General features: G+C 44.8%; 1 protein-coding gene and 1 gene segment (V, D, J or C); one reads left to right on the top strand and one right to left on the bottom strand.

Annotated features, from left to right (window-relative positions):
* The window catches only part of LOC140419496 (Ig heavy chain C region, membrane-bound form-like), a 43,269-nt gene extending 37,482 nt beyond the window's left edge, over positions 1 to 5,787 (bottom strand). The window contains exon 1 of the C gene segment in view: positions 5,644 to 5,787.
* LOC140419494 (uncharacterized) lies at positions 5,659 to 10,480 on the top strand. The gene is made up of 2 exons (XM_072503373.1): positions 5,659 to 6,141; positions 7,789 to 10,480. Exon 2 carries the CDS (start codon positions 7,957 to 7,959, stop codon positions 9,325 to 9,327), a length of 1,371 nt encoding a protein of 456 aa, XP_072359474.1. The 5' UTR covers positions 5,659 to 6,141; positions 7,789 to 7,956; the 3' UTR covers positions 9,328 to 10,480.
* The last annotated feature ends 3,129 nt before the right edge of the window (positions 10,481 to 13,609 follow it).

Genomic DNA, 13,609 nt, shown 5'->3' with positions numbered 1-13,609 from the left:
GTGGGATTGGAACTCACATCTCCAGAGCATTTTGTTTAGCTTCCGCATTACTAATCCAATAACGTAACCACTCGGCTATCGTACCTTTCTTTATTTGGAGATCTGTTGTATAATCATAGCAGCAGTTAACAGGCTCCGCTGAGATCCTCTTAATTTAATAATAATAATCTTTATTCTCACAAGTAAGCTTACATTAACTCTGCAATGAAGTTACTGTGAAAATCCCCTAGTCGCCACATTCTGGAGCCTGTTCGGGTACACTGAGGGAGAATTCACAAGTTACCTAAAAGCACGTCTTTCAGGTCTTGTGGGAGGAAACTGGAGCACCCGGAGGGAACCCACGCAGACACTGAGAATTCGCAGACTCCACACAAATAGTGACCCAAGCCGGAATCGAACCTGGGACCCTGCGCTGTGAAGCAACAGTGCTAATCACTGTGCTACCATGCCACTCAGAGATTTAACCTCAACCCCACATTCCTGTCCCCCCCGAATAGCCTTTCACCCCCGTGTTGATTAAGAATCTCTCTAGCTCTGCCTTAAAAAATATTCAGAGATTATTGTTTCTGCTGCCTTTTGAGGATGAGTTCCAGAGATTCATGACCGTCTGAGAGAAACAAATTTTTCTAATCTCTGTAATAAATAAGCTACCTCCTTATTTTCAAACCCTGACCCCGAGTTCTAGATTCTCCGACACGAGGAAACATCCTCTCCACATCCACACTTTCAACGGCCCTCGGGATCTTAAAGGTTTCAATCAAGTTGCCTCTTACTCTTCTGAACTCTAGTAGATAACTTCCTCAACCTTTCCTCATAAGATGAGCCACCCTTTCCAGGTATTAGTCCAGTAAACTTTCTCAGAACTGCTTCTGATGCATTTACATATTTCCTTAAATAAGTAGACCAATACTGTACATAGTACTCCAGATGTGGCCTCACCAATTTGTTGTACAACTGAAGCATAATCTCCCTACTTTTGTAATCAATTCCCCTCACAATAAATGATGAAATTCAATGAGCTTTCCTATTCACTTGCTGTACTTCTATACCAGCCGTTTGTGATTCACACACAAGGACACCCAAATCCTTATGCACCCTAGAGCTTTTCAACTTCTCATCATGTAGATAAAAGCGTTTTTCAAATTCTTCCTGCCAAGCTGATCAATTTCACATTTTCTCAAATTATACTCCATTTGCCTGAGCTTTGCCCACTCACTTCACCTATCTATGTCCCTTTGTAGCCTCCTTATGTCCTTTTCACAATTTACTTTCCTCCCTATCTTTCTGTCATCAGCAAATTTAGCAACCATACCTTCAATCTCTTAAGTCTTTACCTAAATTATAATAAGTTGAGACCCTAGCACTGATCCCTGTTGCACACCACTTGTCACAACCTGTCAACTAGAAAAAGACCCATTCGCACCAACTCTGCTTCCTGATAGCTAGCCAATCTGCAATACATACCAATATGTTACGGCCTACACCATGAGCTTTTATTTCACACAATAACCTTTGATGTGGCACCTTATCAAATGCCTCCTGTAAATCTAAATACAGTGCATCCACCAGTTCCCCTTTATCCACAGTACATATAACTCCTGCAAAGAACTCCAATAAATTGGTTTCACATAATTTTCCTTTCACAAAACCATCTTGACTCTGCCTGATTGAATTTTTCCAAGTTTCCTGCTGTAACATATTTAGTAATGGCTTCTAACATTTTCACTCTGACAGATTTTTAGCTAACTGGCCTATAGTTCCTTGCTTCTGTCTCCCTTTTTGAATAAATTAGTTACATTTGCTATCTTGCAATCTAATGGGACCTTCCTCCAATCTCGGGAATATTGGAAAATTAAAACCAGTGCAATAACTATCTGATTAGTGACTTCTTTCAAGTCTTTACGGTGAGGTCTATCTGGACCAGGGGACTTTTAAGCCCACAGACCCAATAATTTGCCCAATACCACTTGCTTGGTTATTGTAATTTTGACGCGTTCCTCCCACCCTTCCATTTCATGATTTGCAGCTATTTCTGCAATATTACTTGTTCCTCAATTGTGAAGGTAGATGTAAAATACATGTTTAATTCATCCGCCATCGCCCTACTTTCCATTCCCCAGATGCACTTTCTAAAGCACCAATGTTCACTTTGTTAATTATTTTCTTATTTAAATATCTATAGAATTCCTATTGTCCATCTTTATATTTCTGGCTAACTTTCTCTCATACTCTAGTTTCTCCTTCCTTATAAATAGTTTCATCACTTTTTATGTTCTTTATATTCTTTCCAATCTTCTGACCTGCCACTTGTCTTTGTGCAAATATGTGCTTTTTCTTTCAGTTCAATATTGTCTTTAACTCCATTAGTGAACCACAGATGATGGGCCCTACCCTTGGAATTTTCTTTTTCATTTGAATGTGGCTATTCGGTATATTCTCAAATATCCTTTTGAATGTCTGCCACTAAACATCTGTTGATCCATCCCTTAAGCACATTTGCCAGTTCACTCTCACTAGCTCCAACTTCATGCCCTCAGAATTGCTCTTAATCAAGTTCAAAATACTCGTCTTGGACAAACTCTTCTCTCCCTGAAACTGAATGTAAAACTCAATCATGGGGTGGCATGGTGGTTAATAATAATAATCTTTCTTATCACAAGTAGGCTTACATTAACACTGCAATGAAGTTACTGTGAAAATCCCTGAGTTGCCACATTCTGCCGCCTGTTCGGGTACACAGAGGGAGAATTCAGAATGTTTAATTCACCTAACAAGCACTTCTTTCGGGACTTGGTGGAGGAAATAGGAGCACTCAGAGGAAACCCATACAGACACAGTGAGAATGTGCAGACTCTGCACAGACAGGTGACCAAAACCGGGATTCGAACCCGGGTGCTACCATGCTGCCGTGCGCTGCTGTTTCACGGTGCTGAGGACCCGGGTTTGATTCCGGACCCGGGTCTCATGTGGAGTTTGTACTTCTCCCCGTGTCTGCATGGGTCTCACCCCCACAACCCAAAATGATGTGCAGGAGAGTTGAATCCGATATGCTAAATTGCTCCTTAATTGAAAAAAAGAATACCCTCAATCCATGAGGGTATCAATTAATCCTATCTCATTGCACAATATCAGGTCTAGTATAGCCTGTCCTTTGGTTGGTTTCAGAATGTGCTGTTCTAGGAAACTATCCTGAAAACATTGTATAATCTCCTCATCTAAGGTACTTTTGCCATCTGATTTTTCCAATTTATATGTAGATTAAAATCTCCCTTGATTATTGCTGTACTTTTCTGACAAGCTCACATTATTTCTTCTTTTATACCCTGTCCTATTGCGTAGCTACAATTTGGAAGCATCACTCCCACAAGGAACATCGACCTTTATAATTTCTCACCTTGGCCCAAACTGCTTCTACATCCTGGTTTTCTGAATTTAGGTAATCCCTCTCTAATGTGCTAATAGCATCCTTAATAAACAGAGCCACCCTTCCATCTATTCCTAGCTTCTTATCATTCCTAAATCTCACCTCCCCTTCAATATTCAGGTCCCAAGCTATGTGATCCTGTAGCCATGTCTCTGTAATAGCTATCAGATCACACTTACTGCAAATAGGATTTAGTATCAGTTCATTCATTTTGGTTTGAATGCTACGTCCATTCAGACACAGAGCCTTAACTGTTGTCCTTTTATCATTTTTGTAGCATAAACATAGAATTTACGATGCAGAAGGAGGCCATTCGGCGTATCGAGTCTTTGCCGGCCCTCGGAAAGAGTACCCTACTTAAGCCCACACCTCCACCCCATCCCCATAAGCCCTCCTACCCTTTTTGGACACTAAAGGCAATTTAGCATGGCCAATCCATCTAACCTGCACATCTTTGGATTGTGGGAGGAAACCAGAGCACCCGGAGGAAACCCACGCAGACACGGGGAGAACGTGCAGACTCCACACAGACAGTGACCCAAGCCAGGAATCGAGCCTGGGACCCTGGAGCTATGAGGCAACTGTGCTAACCACTATGCAGTCGTGCCACTCATAGCATCTTGCCTTATCTGCTGAATCACTCTTAGATCTGTCCCTTGCTGTCACGGTCTGTTTACCATTTCCTATATTAGTACTTGTCTCTTGTCTTGTCTCTACCTTGGTGTGTGCTACCATTGGCCTCCGCTTTGTCAGTCAGACTCAGCCATGGGCAGTGGCTGTGCTGCTCCCCATAGTTGAAATGCTGGCAGCTCATTCTGTAGGATCACAAGCTCAGAATAACCACTTTTTAATGTACTAGAGGGCAATCAGCGACTCGGACTGAACCCAAACACATTCATACTGGTGAGAGGCTGTTCACCTGCTCTGTGTGAGAAGAGATTCAATTTGTCAACTCACAAACTGACCTGCCAATGCACAAGTGACTGCAAGGATTTGATTCTGCTGTTATTGCTGCTGACAATGCAGCATGCTTGCCTTCATCAGCCGGGGCAATGAGTACAGAAGTTGGAAAATCATGTTGCAGCTATATAAAATCTTGGTTAGCCCGCATTTGGAATATTGCGTGCAGTTCTGGTCACCATATTATCAGAAGGACGTGGAATCTTTGGAGAGAGTGCAAAGCAGGTTCACCAGAATGTTGCCTGATCTCGAGGGTGTTGGCAATGAGGAGAGGTTGAATAAACTAGGTTTGTTTTCACTGGAAAGACAGAGGCTGAGGGGAGACCTGATGGAGGTCTACAAAATTATGAGAGGCATCGACAGGATGGATAGTTGGAGGTTTTTTCTCAGGGTGCGGTGTCAATTACAAATGGGGCACAGGTTCAAGGTGAGAGGGGGAAGTTTAAGGGAGATGTGCGGGCTAAGCTTTTTACGAAGAGAGCGGTGGGTGCCTGGAACATGCTGTCAGAGGATTTGGTGGAAGCAGGCACATTAGCAACATTTAAGAGGCTTCTGGATGGGTACATGAATAGGCAGGAATTAGAGGGATAGGGTCCGAGTCAGGGCAGAAGGTTTTTTTTTTTAGTTAGGGCATCATGATCAGCACAGGCTTGGCGGCCGAAGGGCCTGTTCCTGTGCAGTGTGTTACTTTGTTCTTTGTAATCACATCTAGGACTGAATCATTTTCATTCTGACAATTCGCCTTTGCTTCTGTTGATAATCCCCATAACTGTTTTGAACCTCGTGTCTTTCCTACCTGATTGTTTAACTTCAACTATCTGGAGCTCAGAAAGGATAATCTGGGGAGGATCATACAGCAATAACTGAGCTTCAGGCTGGACAGTTCTTCACGGTCACACAGAGAGACGAACATGCACTTTGGTCTTTCTCATCTCTCTTCACTAACAGTGTGCGTTAACATAAAATAAATGTTTCCCGGCTTCTCTCTCTTTCCCAGCTCTTCGATATGGAACTGAAGACTCTTTTACAACTGTGCTCAGAGGCAGGAAGAAGAACAGAAAATGTCAGAAACAGGCTGTCAAATCAGGAGATTGGTGGACAACTGATTTGGTCCAGATGGAAAATAAAACGACGAAAGATAAATTGGTAACCAGGGTTTCACAATAATTGAACTCTGAAGAAGCCAGACGAACTCAAAACATTCCTTCAGTTTCTCTGGTCTTTTCCAGAATTTCCTATTTTTAATTCAAATTACTCACTTGACTGGTGAACAGAGGATCTTGCCCGTGATTTGTTACAGAACTCGCTGCTCCCTTAATCCTCTGACCTCTGAGTTCTCTTCCTGTTGGCTTCCAGGACAATCGATCAACAGTCGCCAACATTACACGTCAGATAAAGTTCAGGGGTTTGGAGGATGAAACAAAATGAGGCCTTGACTTATAACATTTTATTTTTCAATGACACACGATGTTTCTCTCTATGAATGGGTGAATCCACGAAAGCTCCACCCCCTGGAGCCTGCTTCCCGGAGCATGCGCGGCTGCAGGAAGCTGAGACGGGCATTAGCGCAGACTCAGTAACACCGAATATAAACAAATAGGGACCTCTAATGGCGGGGATTTTACCCAGCCTTCCCAGCGATGGTGAATGCCCTCTATCAGCTGGAGATCTGAACGCATGCGCGGTTCCTCCAGTGTTCCGAGCATACGCAGGCTCTGATGGTGATGGAGAGACGTCTGTTTGTCGCTCGGCAGCCGGTAAGAGGCAATAGCAGCGGCGGGAGGGGATTCTGCGACTGCGTAGTTCGGAAGAGATTTCATTAACACCCGGTGTAGGCGGCAAACCCCAAATAACAACCTGCAGCTCCCGCGTTTGAGGCGTCGGTGCTTTCCCCGGGACAGGCCCAGGTTAACGGCCGCCATCTTTTTCCAGCGGGGAGCAGAGCGCAGGCGCGGGTTTCTTGGTGACGTAACAATGAAGGGCAGGACGCTGGGAAGTGGAGGGTCAGAGGGAGCTTGTCCACAGATCCTGAGGCAGCAGCACAGGGACATCAGCTGCTTCAGAAGGCAGATGGGATACTTGTCTTTATTAGCCAAGATGTGGAGATGCCGGCGTTGGACTGTCTTGGTGTGTTGGGTAAGCTGGGTCTGCGAGGACTGTGTTTACTGCAGCAATGAGAGAGACAGGCTTCCAACACTTGAAGACATGCAACTCGATTTTATTGAACTCTTAGATATCATCCATACGTTAACTGTGGGTTGACACTATGCTGACTTGACTGGAGACCTGAGACTAACCTGACCAGACTATCTTACTACCACATGGTGTATGTTCTAGTTGCTGCTCACGGCTCTGACTGTCTCAAAGGCTGGATCCCCAGAAAGCGGGAAAGCTAGTGCCCTCTAGCTTTATAGTGCTCGTGTCCTGTCTGGTGATTGGCTGCTGTGTTCTGTGTGTTCACTGGTCATCCTGTGTGTCAATCACTGCCTGTCTGTGCACCATCATATACCTGTGTGTATATTGTGACAAGTCTCACAACACCAGGTTAAAGTCCAACAGGTTTGTTTCGAATCACTAGCTTTCGGAGCACAGCTCCTTCATCAGGGGAGTCCCGATTAGCCGAAGCATAGAATGATGTGGAGATGCCGGCGTTGGACTGGGGTGAGCACAGTAAGAAGTCTTAATATAGACAAATTCAAAGATGCAAGACAATGCTCAGAATGCGAGCATTTGCAGTTAATTAAGTGTTTACAGATCGAGAGATAGGGGTAACCCCAGGTTAAAGAGGTGTGGATTGTCTCAAGCCAGGACAGTTGGTAAGATTTTGCAAGCCCAGGCCAGATGGTGGGGAGTGAATGTAATACGACATGAATCCCAGGTCCTGGTTCTTGATTAATAAGGGGCTCTTGGGTTATGGGGAGAAGACAGGAGAATGGGGGGGGTGGGGTGAGAAGACAGGAGAATGGGGATGAGAAAAATATCAGCCATGATTGCATCGCGGAGCAGACTTGTTGGGTCGAGTAGCCTAATCCTGCTCCTATGTCTTGTGGTCTTGATATGGAATAGCATGCATGACTTTGGACCAAGTCCTAAAACTGGCATTAGAATAGATGGTGTTTGATGGTCAGCACAGTCACAATGGGCGTCTTTTTGTGCTGTAAAACTCTATGGTTTCAGTGCAGGAAGGAGCAAAAAATGCAGGATGGGGTTTTAAAACTTCGGTGCAACAAGTGAGGAAGAAATGGTCCACAGAAACTAGAATTGTCCGTTCTGAATTTCTGTCTGTACTGACGTGATGATTTTTGTGAAATCCTGATTTGTCTCAGAACTAAAAGGATTCTAACTTCAGGGTGACTACCTCCTTCTGTGCTGTGACTTTGTCTCATTCTATTCTTTTATAACAGGATCTGGAAGCATTCACTCCGGAGTGAAAGAGTCCAGTATATTGACTGTGGAAAGAGGTTTCTCTGGTTGCAAAGCCGGACAGTGGAGAGAAAACAAACACGTGTTGGGTGTGTGGACGAAGCTTCAACTGATCATCCAACCCAGAGAGGCACCAGGACATCGGCACCATGGAGAAACCGTGGAAATGTGGGGACTGTGGGAAGGGATTTAATTACCCATCCCGACTGGAAGTCCATCGACGCAGTCACACTGTGGCTGGCACGATGGAGAAACCATGGAAATGTGAGGAATGTGGGAAGGGATTCAATTATCCATCCTTGCTGGAACTTCACCGACGCAGTCACACGGGAGAGAAACCCTGGAAATGTGAGGACTGTGGGAAAGGATTCAATTATCCATCCCTGCTGGAAATTCACCAACGCAGTCACACGGGAGAGAAACCCTGGAAATGTGAGGAATGTGGGAAAGGATTCAATCATGCCTCCTTGTTGGAAAACCATCGACGCAGTCTTACTGGGGAGACAATATGGAAATGTGAGAAATGTGGGAAAGGTTTCAATTATCCATCCCTGCTGGAATACCATCACTGCAGCCACACTGGGGGAGGGACCATGGAGAAACTGTGGAAATGTGAGGACTGTGGCAAAGGATTTAATTTCACATGTCTGCTGGAAATCCATCGACGCAGTCACACTCGGGAGAAGCCATTCACCTGTTCTGAATGTGGGAAGGGATTTAATAAGTCAACCACCCTGCTGAGACACCAGCGAAATCACACTGAGGAGAAGTCCTTCAGCTGCACTGACTGTGGAAAGAGTTTCAGGCAGTTAACCAACCTCACTGCACACCAACGGGTTCACACCGGGGAGAGACCATTCAGCTGCCTCGTGTGTGGGAAGAGATTTACTGAGTCCTCCACCCTGCTGATACACCAACGCACTCACACTGGGGAGAAGCCATTCAGCTGCACTTACTGTGGAAAGAGGTTTAGTCAGTCTTCCGACCTCACTAGACACCAGCGAATTCACACTGGAGAGACACCATTCATCTGCTCCGTGTGTGGGAAGAGATTCACTCATTCATCTGGCCTCTGGTCACACCGGCGAGTTCACACCGAGGAGAAACCATTCAGCTGCACCTCCTGTGGAAAGAGATTCAGGCAGCCTTCTGTCCTCACTGCACATCAACGCATTCACACTGGGGAGAGACCGTTCATCTGCTCTGTCTGTGGGAAAGGATTCACTCATTCATCCGGCCTTTGGTCACACCGGCGAGTTCACACTGAGGAGAAGCCATTCAGCTGCACTATCTGTGGAAAGAGCTTCAGACATTCTTCCGTCCTCACTGCACACCAACGCACTCACACTGGGGAGAGACCATTCACCTGCTCCCAGTGTGGGAAGGGATTCACTCAATGCTCTCACCTGCTGACACACCAGCGAGTTCACACTGGGGATAGACCGTTCACCTGCTCGGTGAGTGGGAAGGGATTCACTCAGTCACAACACCTACTGTCACATCAGCAAGTTCACAAGTGACAGCAGTCGTTGAATTCTGCTGTAACTGCTGCTGTTAATTACGTCAATAATTGGTCATCTGAGTCTATTTGGTTTGTTTCTGCTGATATTAAGAATAACTGACTGGAGTTTAATATTCTGGACAAGCCACTGATTTTGAGGATCACAGTCCCCCTTTTTAAAAGCACCATCTGTGAATTTTCCGCTTAATTCAAGAACCCATGTCACGAGTAGGCTTCAATAAAGTTACTGTGAAAAGCCCCTAGTCGCCACATTCCGGCGCCTGTTCGGGGAGGCTGGTACGGGAATCGAACCATGCTGCTGGCCTGTCTTGGTCTGCTTTAAAAGCCAGCGATTTGGCCAATGTGCTAAACCAGCCCCTGGGAAGTGGTAGCACAGGCAGTACTGCTTATAATTCATTCACGAAAGGTGTAGTGTCAGAGGACTGGTGGATCACTAATGTAATTCCTGTATTTAAGAAGGGGACAGACCATGCCCAGGGATGGTACACCAGTCAGCTTCACATCAGCAAATAATACAATCCTGACTAAAATAGAGAATATAAGAACATCTAGAAAAAATAAATATAACAATGAACAGTCAGTGTGGATTTCAGAAGGGAAAATCTTGCCTGACCAATCTTCTTGAATGTTTTGATGTGATAACAGAGAGCATAGACAATGGTAATGCAGTCAATGTTATTTATCTGGATTTTCAAAAGGCCATTGATAAGATTACCTACGGGAGAATAATGGACATGGTTTGAGAATGTGTTGGGACAAATGATAGACTGGATTGCCAGCTGGCTTCAAGACAGAAAGGAGAGAGTGGGAGTAAAGGGGAGTTATTCAGAGTGACAGAAGGTGGGAAGTGATGTTCCACAAGGATCAGTGCTGGGACCATGGCTGTTCACAATTTCCATTCACCACTTGGACTTTGAAATCCAATACACAATCTCTAAACTGGGAAGATAGAATCGAGGAGAACTGCAATAAATTACACGAGGACATTTCAAAACTTGCTGAATAGACAAATAATTGACAACTGAAGTAGAACATGGAAAAATGTGAGGTTGTGCATTTTGGTAGGAATAGGGAGGTCACTTACGTGGAAGTTGTGAGTGTTGATGTTGGAGAGAAACAGAGGTCTCCGAGCAATAAAGAAATTAAACCAAGCACGGAGCGTTAATGTCGGAGGGTTAGAAATAAAAAGAAGGAAGTTATGATAATCCTTTGGGACCTTGGTTACACCGTACGTAGAGTACAGGCTGTGGTTCTGTCCAGCCTACATCTTAGGCAACCTTCCATCTTGTGAGATGACAGTTTGCATCTTAAGGTTTCAGCTCTGTTTTAACCATTGCCTGGGATAGTTCAGGAGCCTTTCTGTGGCAAGACAAAACCTGACACATTTGCTGCAGATGAAGACATTGGGCTGAGAAGGTGCTGGATTTTCTGGATCCTCTCCTCAGCAAACTGAACTTTCCATTTCTCTGGTCCCCACATTATAAGATGGAGACACTGGAGAGGGAACAGAGAAGATTCACAAGGATGATACCAGAAATGTGTGAGCTTATAAATCAGGAAAGTATTGAGAGGCAGGTCCTCTTTACTCCTGGTAAATGAAGACTGAGGGGGTGACCAAATGGAGGTGTATAAAATGATGAAAGGTTTTGATAGCGAGGATTCACAGAGAATGTTTCCTCTTGTGGGGAAGAGCAAAACCAGAGACCACGATATACGATAGTCATCAAGAAACCCAATAGGAAATTCAGAAAACACTTTCACCCAGAGAATGGTGAGAATGAGCTCAAACTGGAGGCCTGTGACCAGTGGTGTGCCTCAGGGATCAGTGCTGGGTCCATTGTTATTTGTTACTAATAATGATTTGATGAGAATGTAGGAGGCACTGTTAGTACATTTGTAGATGACACCAAGATTGGTGGCATAGTGAACAGTGAAGAAGGTTATCTAGGATTGCATTGGGATCTTGATCAATTGGGATAGTGGGTAGATGAATGGCGGATGGAGTTTAATTTAGATGAATGTGTGGTGATGCATTTTGGTAGATCGAATCGGGGCAGGACCTACTCAGTTAATGGTAGAGAATTGGGGAGAGTTATGGAACAAAGAGATCTAAGAGTACCGGCTCATAGCTCCTTGAAAGTGGAGTCATGGGTGGACAAGATGGTGAAGAAGGCATTCAGCATTCTTGGTTTCATTGGTCAGAACATTGAATACAGGAGTTGGGACGTCTTGCTGAAGTTGTACAAGACATTAGTAAGGCCACCTTGGAGCACTGTCTACAGTTCTGGTCCTATTATAGAAAGGATATTATTAAAATTGAAAGAGCGCAGAAATGATTTACTCAGATGCTACCAGGGCTTGATGGTTTGAGTTAAGAGGAGAGGCTGGATAGACTGGGACTCTTTTCCCTGGAGTGTCAGAGGCTTAGGGGTGAACTTATGTAGGTCTATAAAATAATGAGGGACATTAAGGTCAATATCTTTTCCCAAAGATAGGGGAGTTTAAAACTAGAGGGCATAGGTTGAAGGTGAGAGGGGAGAGATACAAAAGGGTCCGGAGGGGCAATTCTTTCACAGGGAGGGTGGTGAGTGTCTGGAATGTGCTGCCAGAGGTAGTAGTAGAGGTGGATATAATTTTGTCTTTTAAAAAACATTTAGACAGTTATATGGGTAATATGGGCATCGAGGTATATGGACCAAATGCAGACAATTGGAACTCTCTTGGGGGTAAGAATTGGGTGGCATGGACAAGTTAGGCCGAAAGGCCTGTTTCCATGCTGTAAACTTCTATTACTCTATCAAAGGGAGTGGGTGAAGCGAATAGTATCCATGTATTTATAGGGAGGCTGGACAACGTGTATGTATGGGAGAAGCAAAGTTGGGAGGAGGCTCAAATAGAACTCAAACACCAGTACAAACTGGGTGGGCCGAATGGCCAGTCTCTGTACTGTATATCCTGTGTATCCCATTCAAGGTTGAAACTGATCATCCATCCTGGAAAGACACAAGGATAGCTGCAACAGGGAGAAACTTAGAAATTTTGTGACTGTAGGAAAGGATTCAGTTCTCCATACCAGCTGGGAACTCATTGACACATAGAACATAGAAAATACAGCACAGAACAGGCCCTTCGGCCCACGATGTTGTGCCGAACCTTTGTCCTAGATTAATCATAGATTATCATTGAATTTACAGTGCAGAAGGAGGCCATTCGGCCCTTTGAGTCTGCACCGGCTCTTGGAAAGAGCACCCTACCCAAACTCAACACCTCCACCCAACACCAAGGGCAATTTGGACATTAAGGGCAATTTATCATTGGCCAATTCACCTAACCCGCACATCTTTGGACTGTGGGAGGAAACCGGAGCACCCGGAGGAAACCCACGCAGACACGGGGAGGATGTGCAGACTCCGCACAGACAATGACCCAATCCGGAATCGAACCTGGGACCATGGAGCTGTGAAGCAATTGTGCTATGCACAATGCTACCGTGCTGCCCTTAAGAACAAATAAATCTACACTATATCATTTTACCGTAATCCATGTACCTATCCAATAGCTGCTTGAAGGTCCCTAATGTTTCCGACTCAACTGCTTCCACAGGCAGTGCATTCCATGCCCCCACTACTCTCTGGGTAAAGAACCTACCTCTGATATCCCTCTTATATCTTCCACCTTTCACCTTAAATTTATGTCCCCTTGTAATGGTGTGTTCCACCCGGGGAAAAAGTCTCTGACTGTCTACTCTATCTATTCCCCTGATCATCTTATAAACCTCTATCAAGTCGCCCCTCATCCTTCTCCGCTCTAATGAGACACCGCCACACCAGGGAGAGACCGTTCACCTGCTCGGTGTGCGTGGGAAGAAATTCACTGAATTGTCCAGCTTCCAGAAACACCAGCATATTTAAGTGTCCGCACTGTGTGAAAACTTTTAAAGCGATAAATATCTGATGAAATACCAACTCACACAGGAGAGAAACCATTCATTGCACTGTGTAGGAAGGGATTCACTCAGTCACTTAACCTGCTGACACACCAGCGAGTTCCCAACTGGCTGTATTGGGTGGCCACCAGCATCGCTGGTCATCGGCACATTGCTGATGTGGGAGCTCCCAGGCCTTCTGCATTGCAACAGTGACTCACCTTCAACAGCATTTCATTTTATAAAGGTTTTGGGACTTCCTGAGGTTCAATATATATATTTTTTCAATGTCACCTGATGTACTTCACAAAAATCACACTGTTTCAGATGTAAAATGTTCAGAGACAGGGAAAGG

The sequence above is a fragment of the Scyliorhinus torazame genome, chromosome 5, assembly GCF_047496885.1.
Source record: "Scyliorhinus torazame isolate Kashiwa2021f chromosome 5, sScyTor2.1, whole genome shotgun sequence".
In the NCBI taxonomy this organism is placed as follows: domain Eukaryota; kingdom Metazoa; phylum Chordata; class Chondrichthyes; order Carcharhiniformes; family Scyliorhinidae; genus Scyliorhinus; species Scyliorhinus torazame.
The sequence above is the reverse complement of the archived record's forward strand: the minus strand, read 5'-3'. Positions and strand labels throughout refer to the sequence as shown.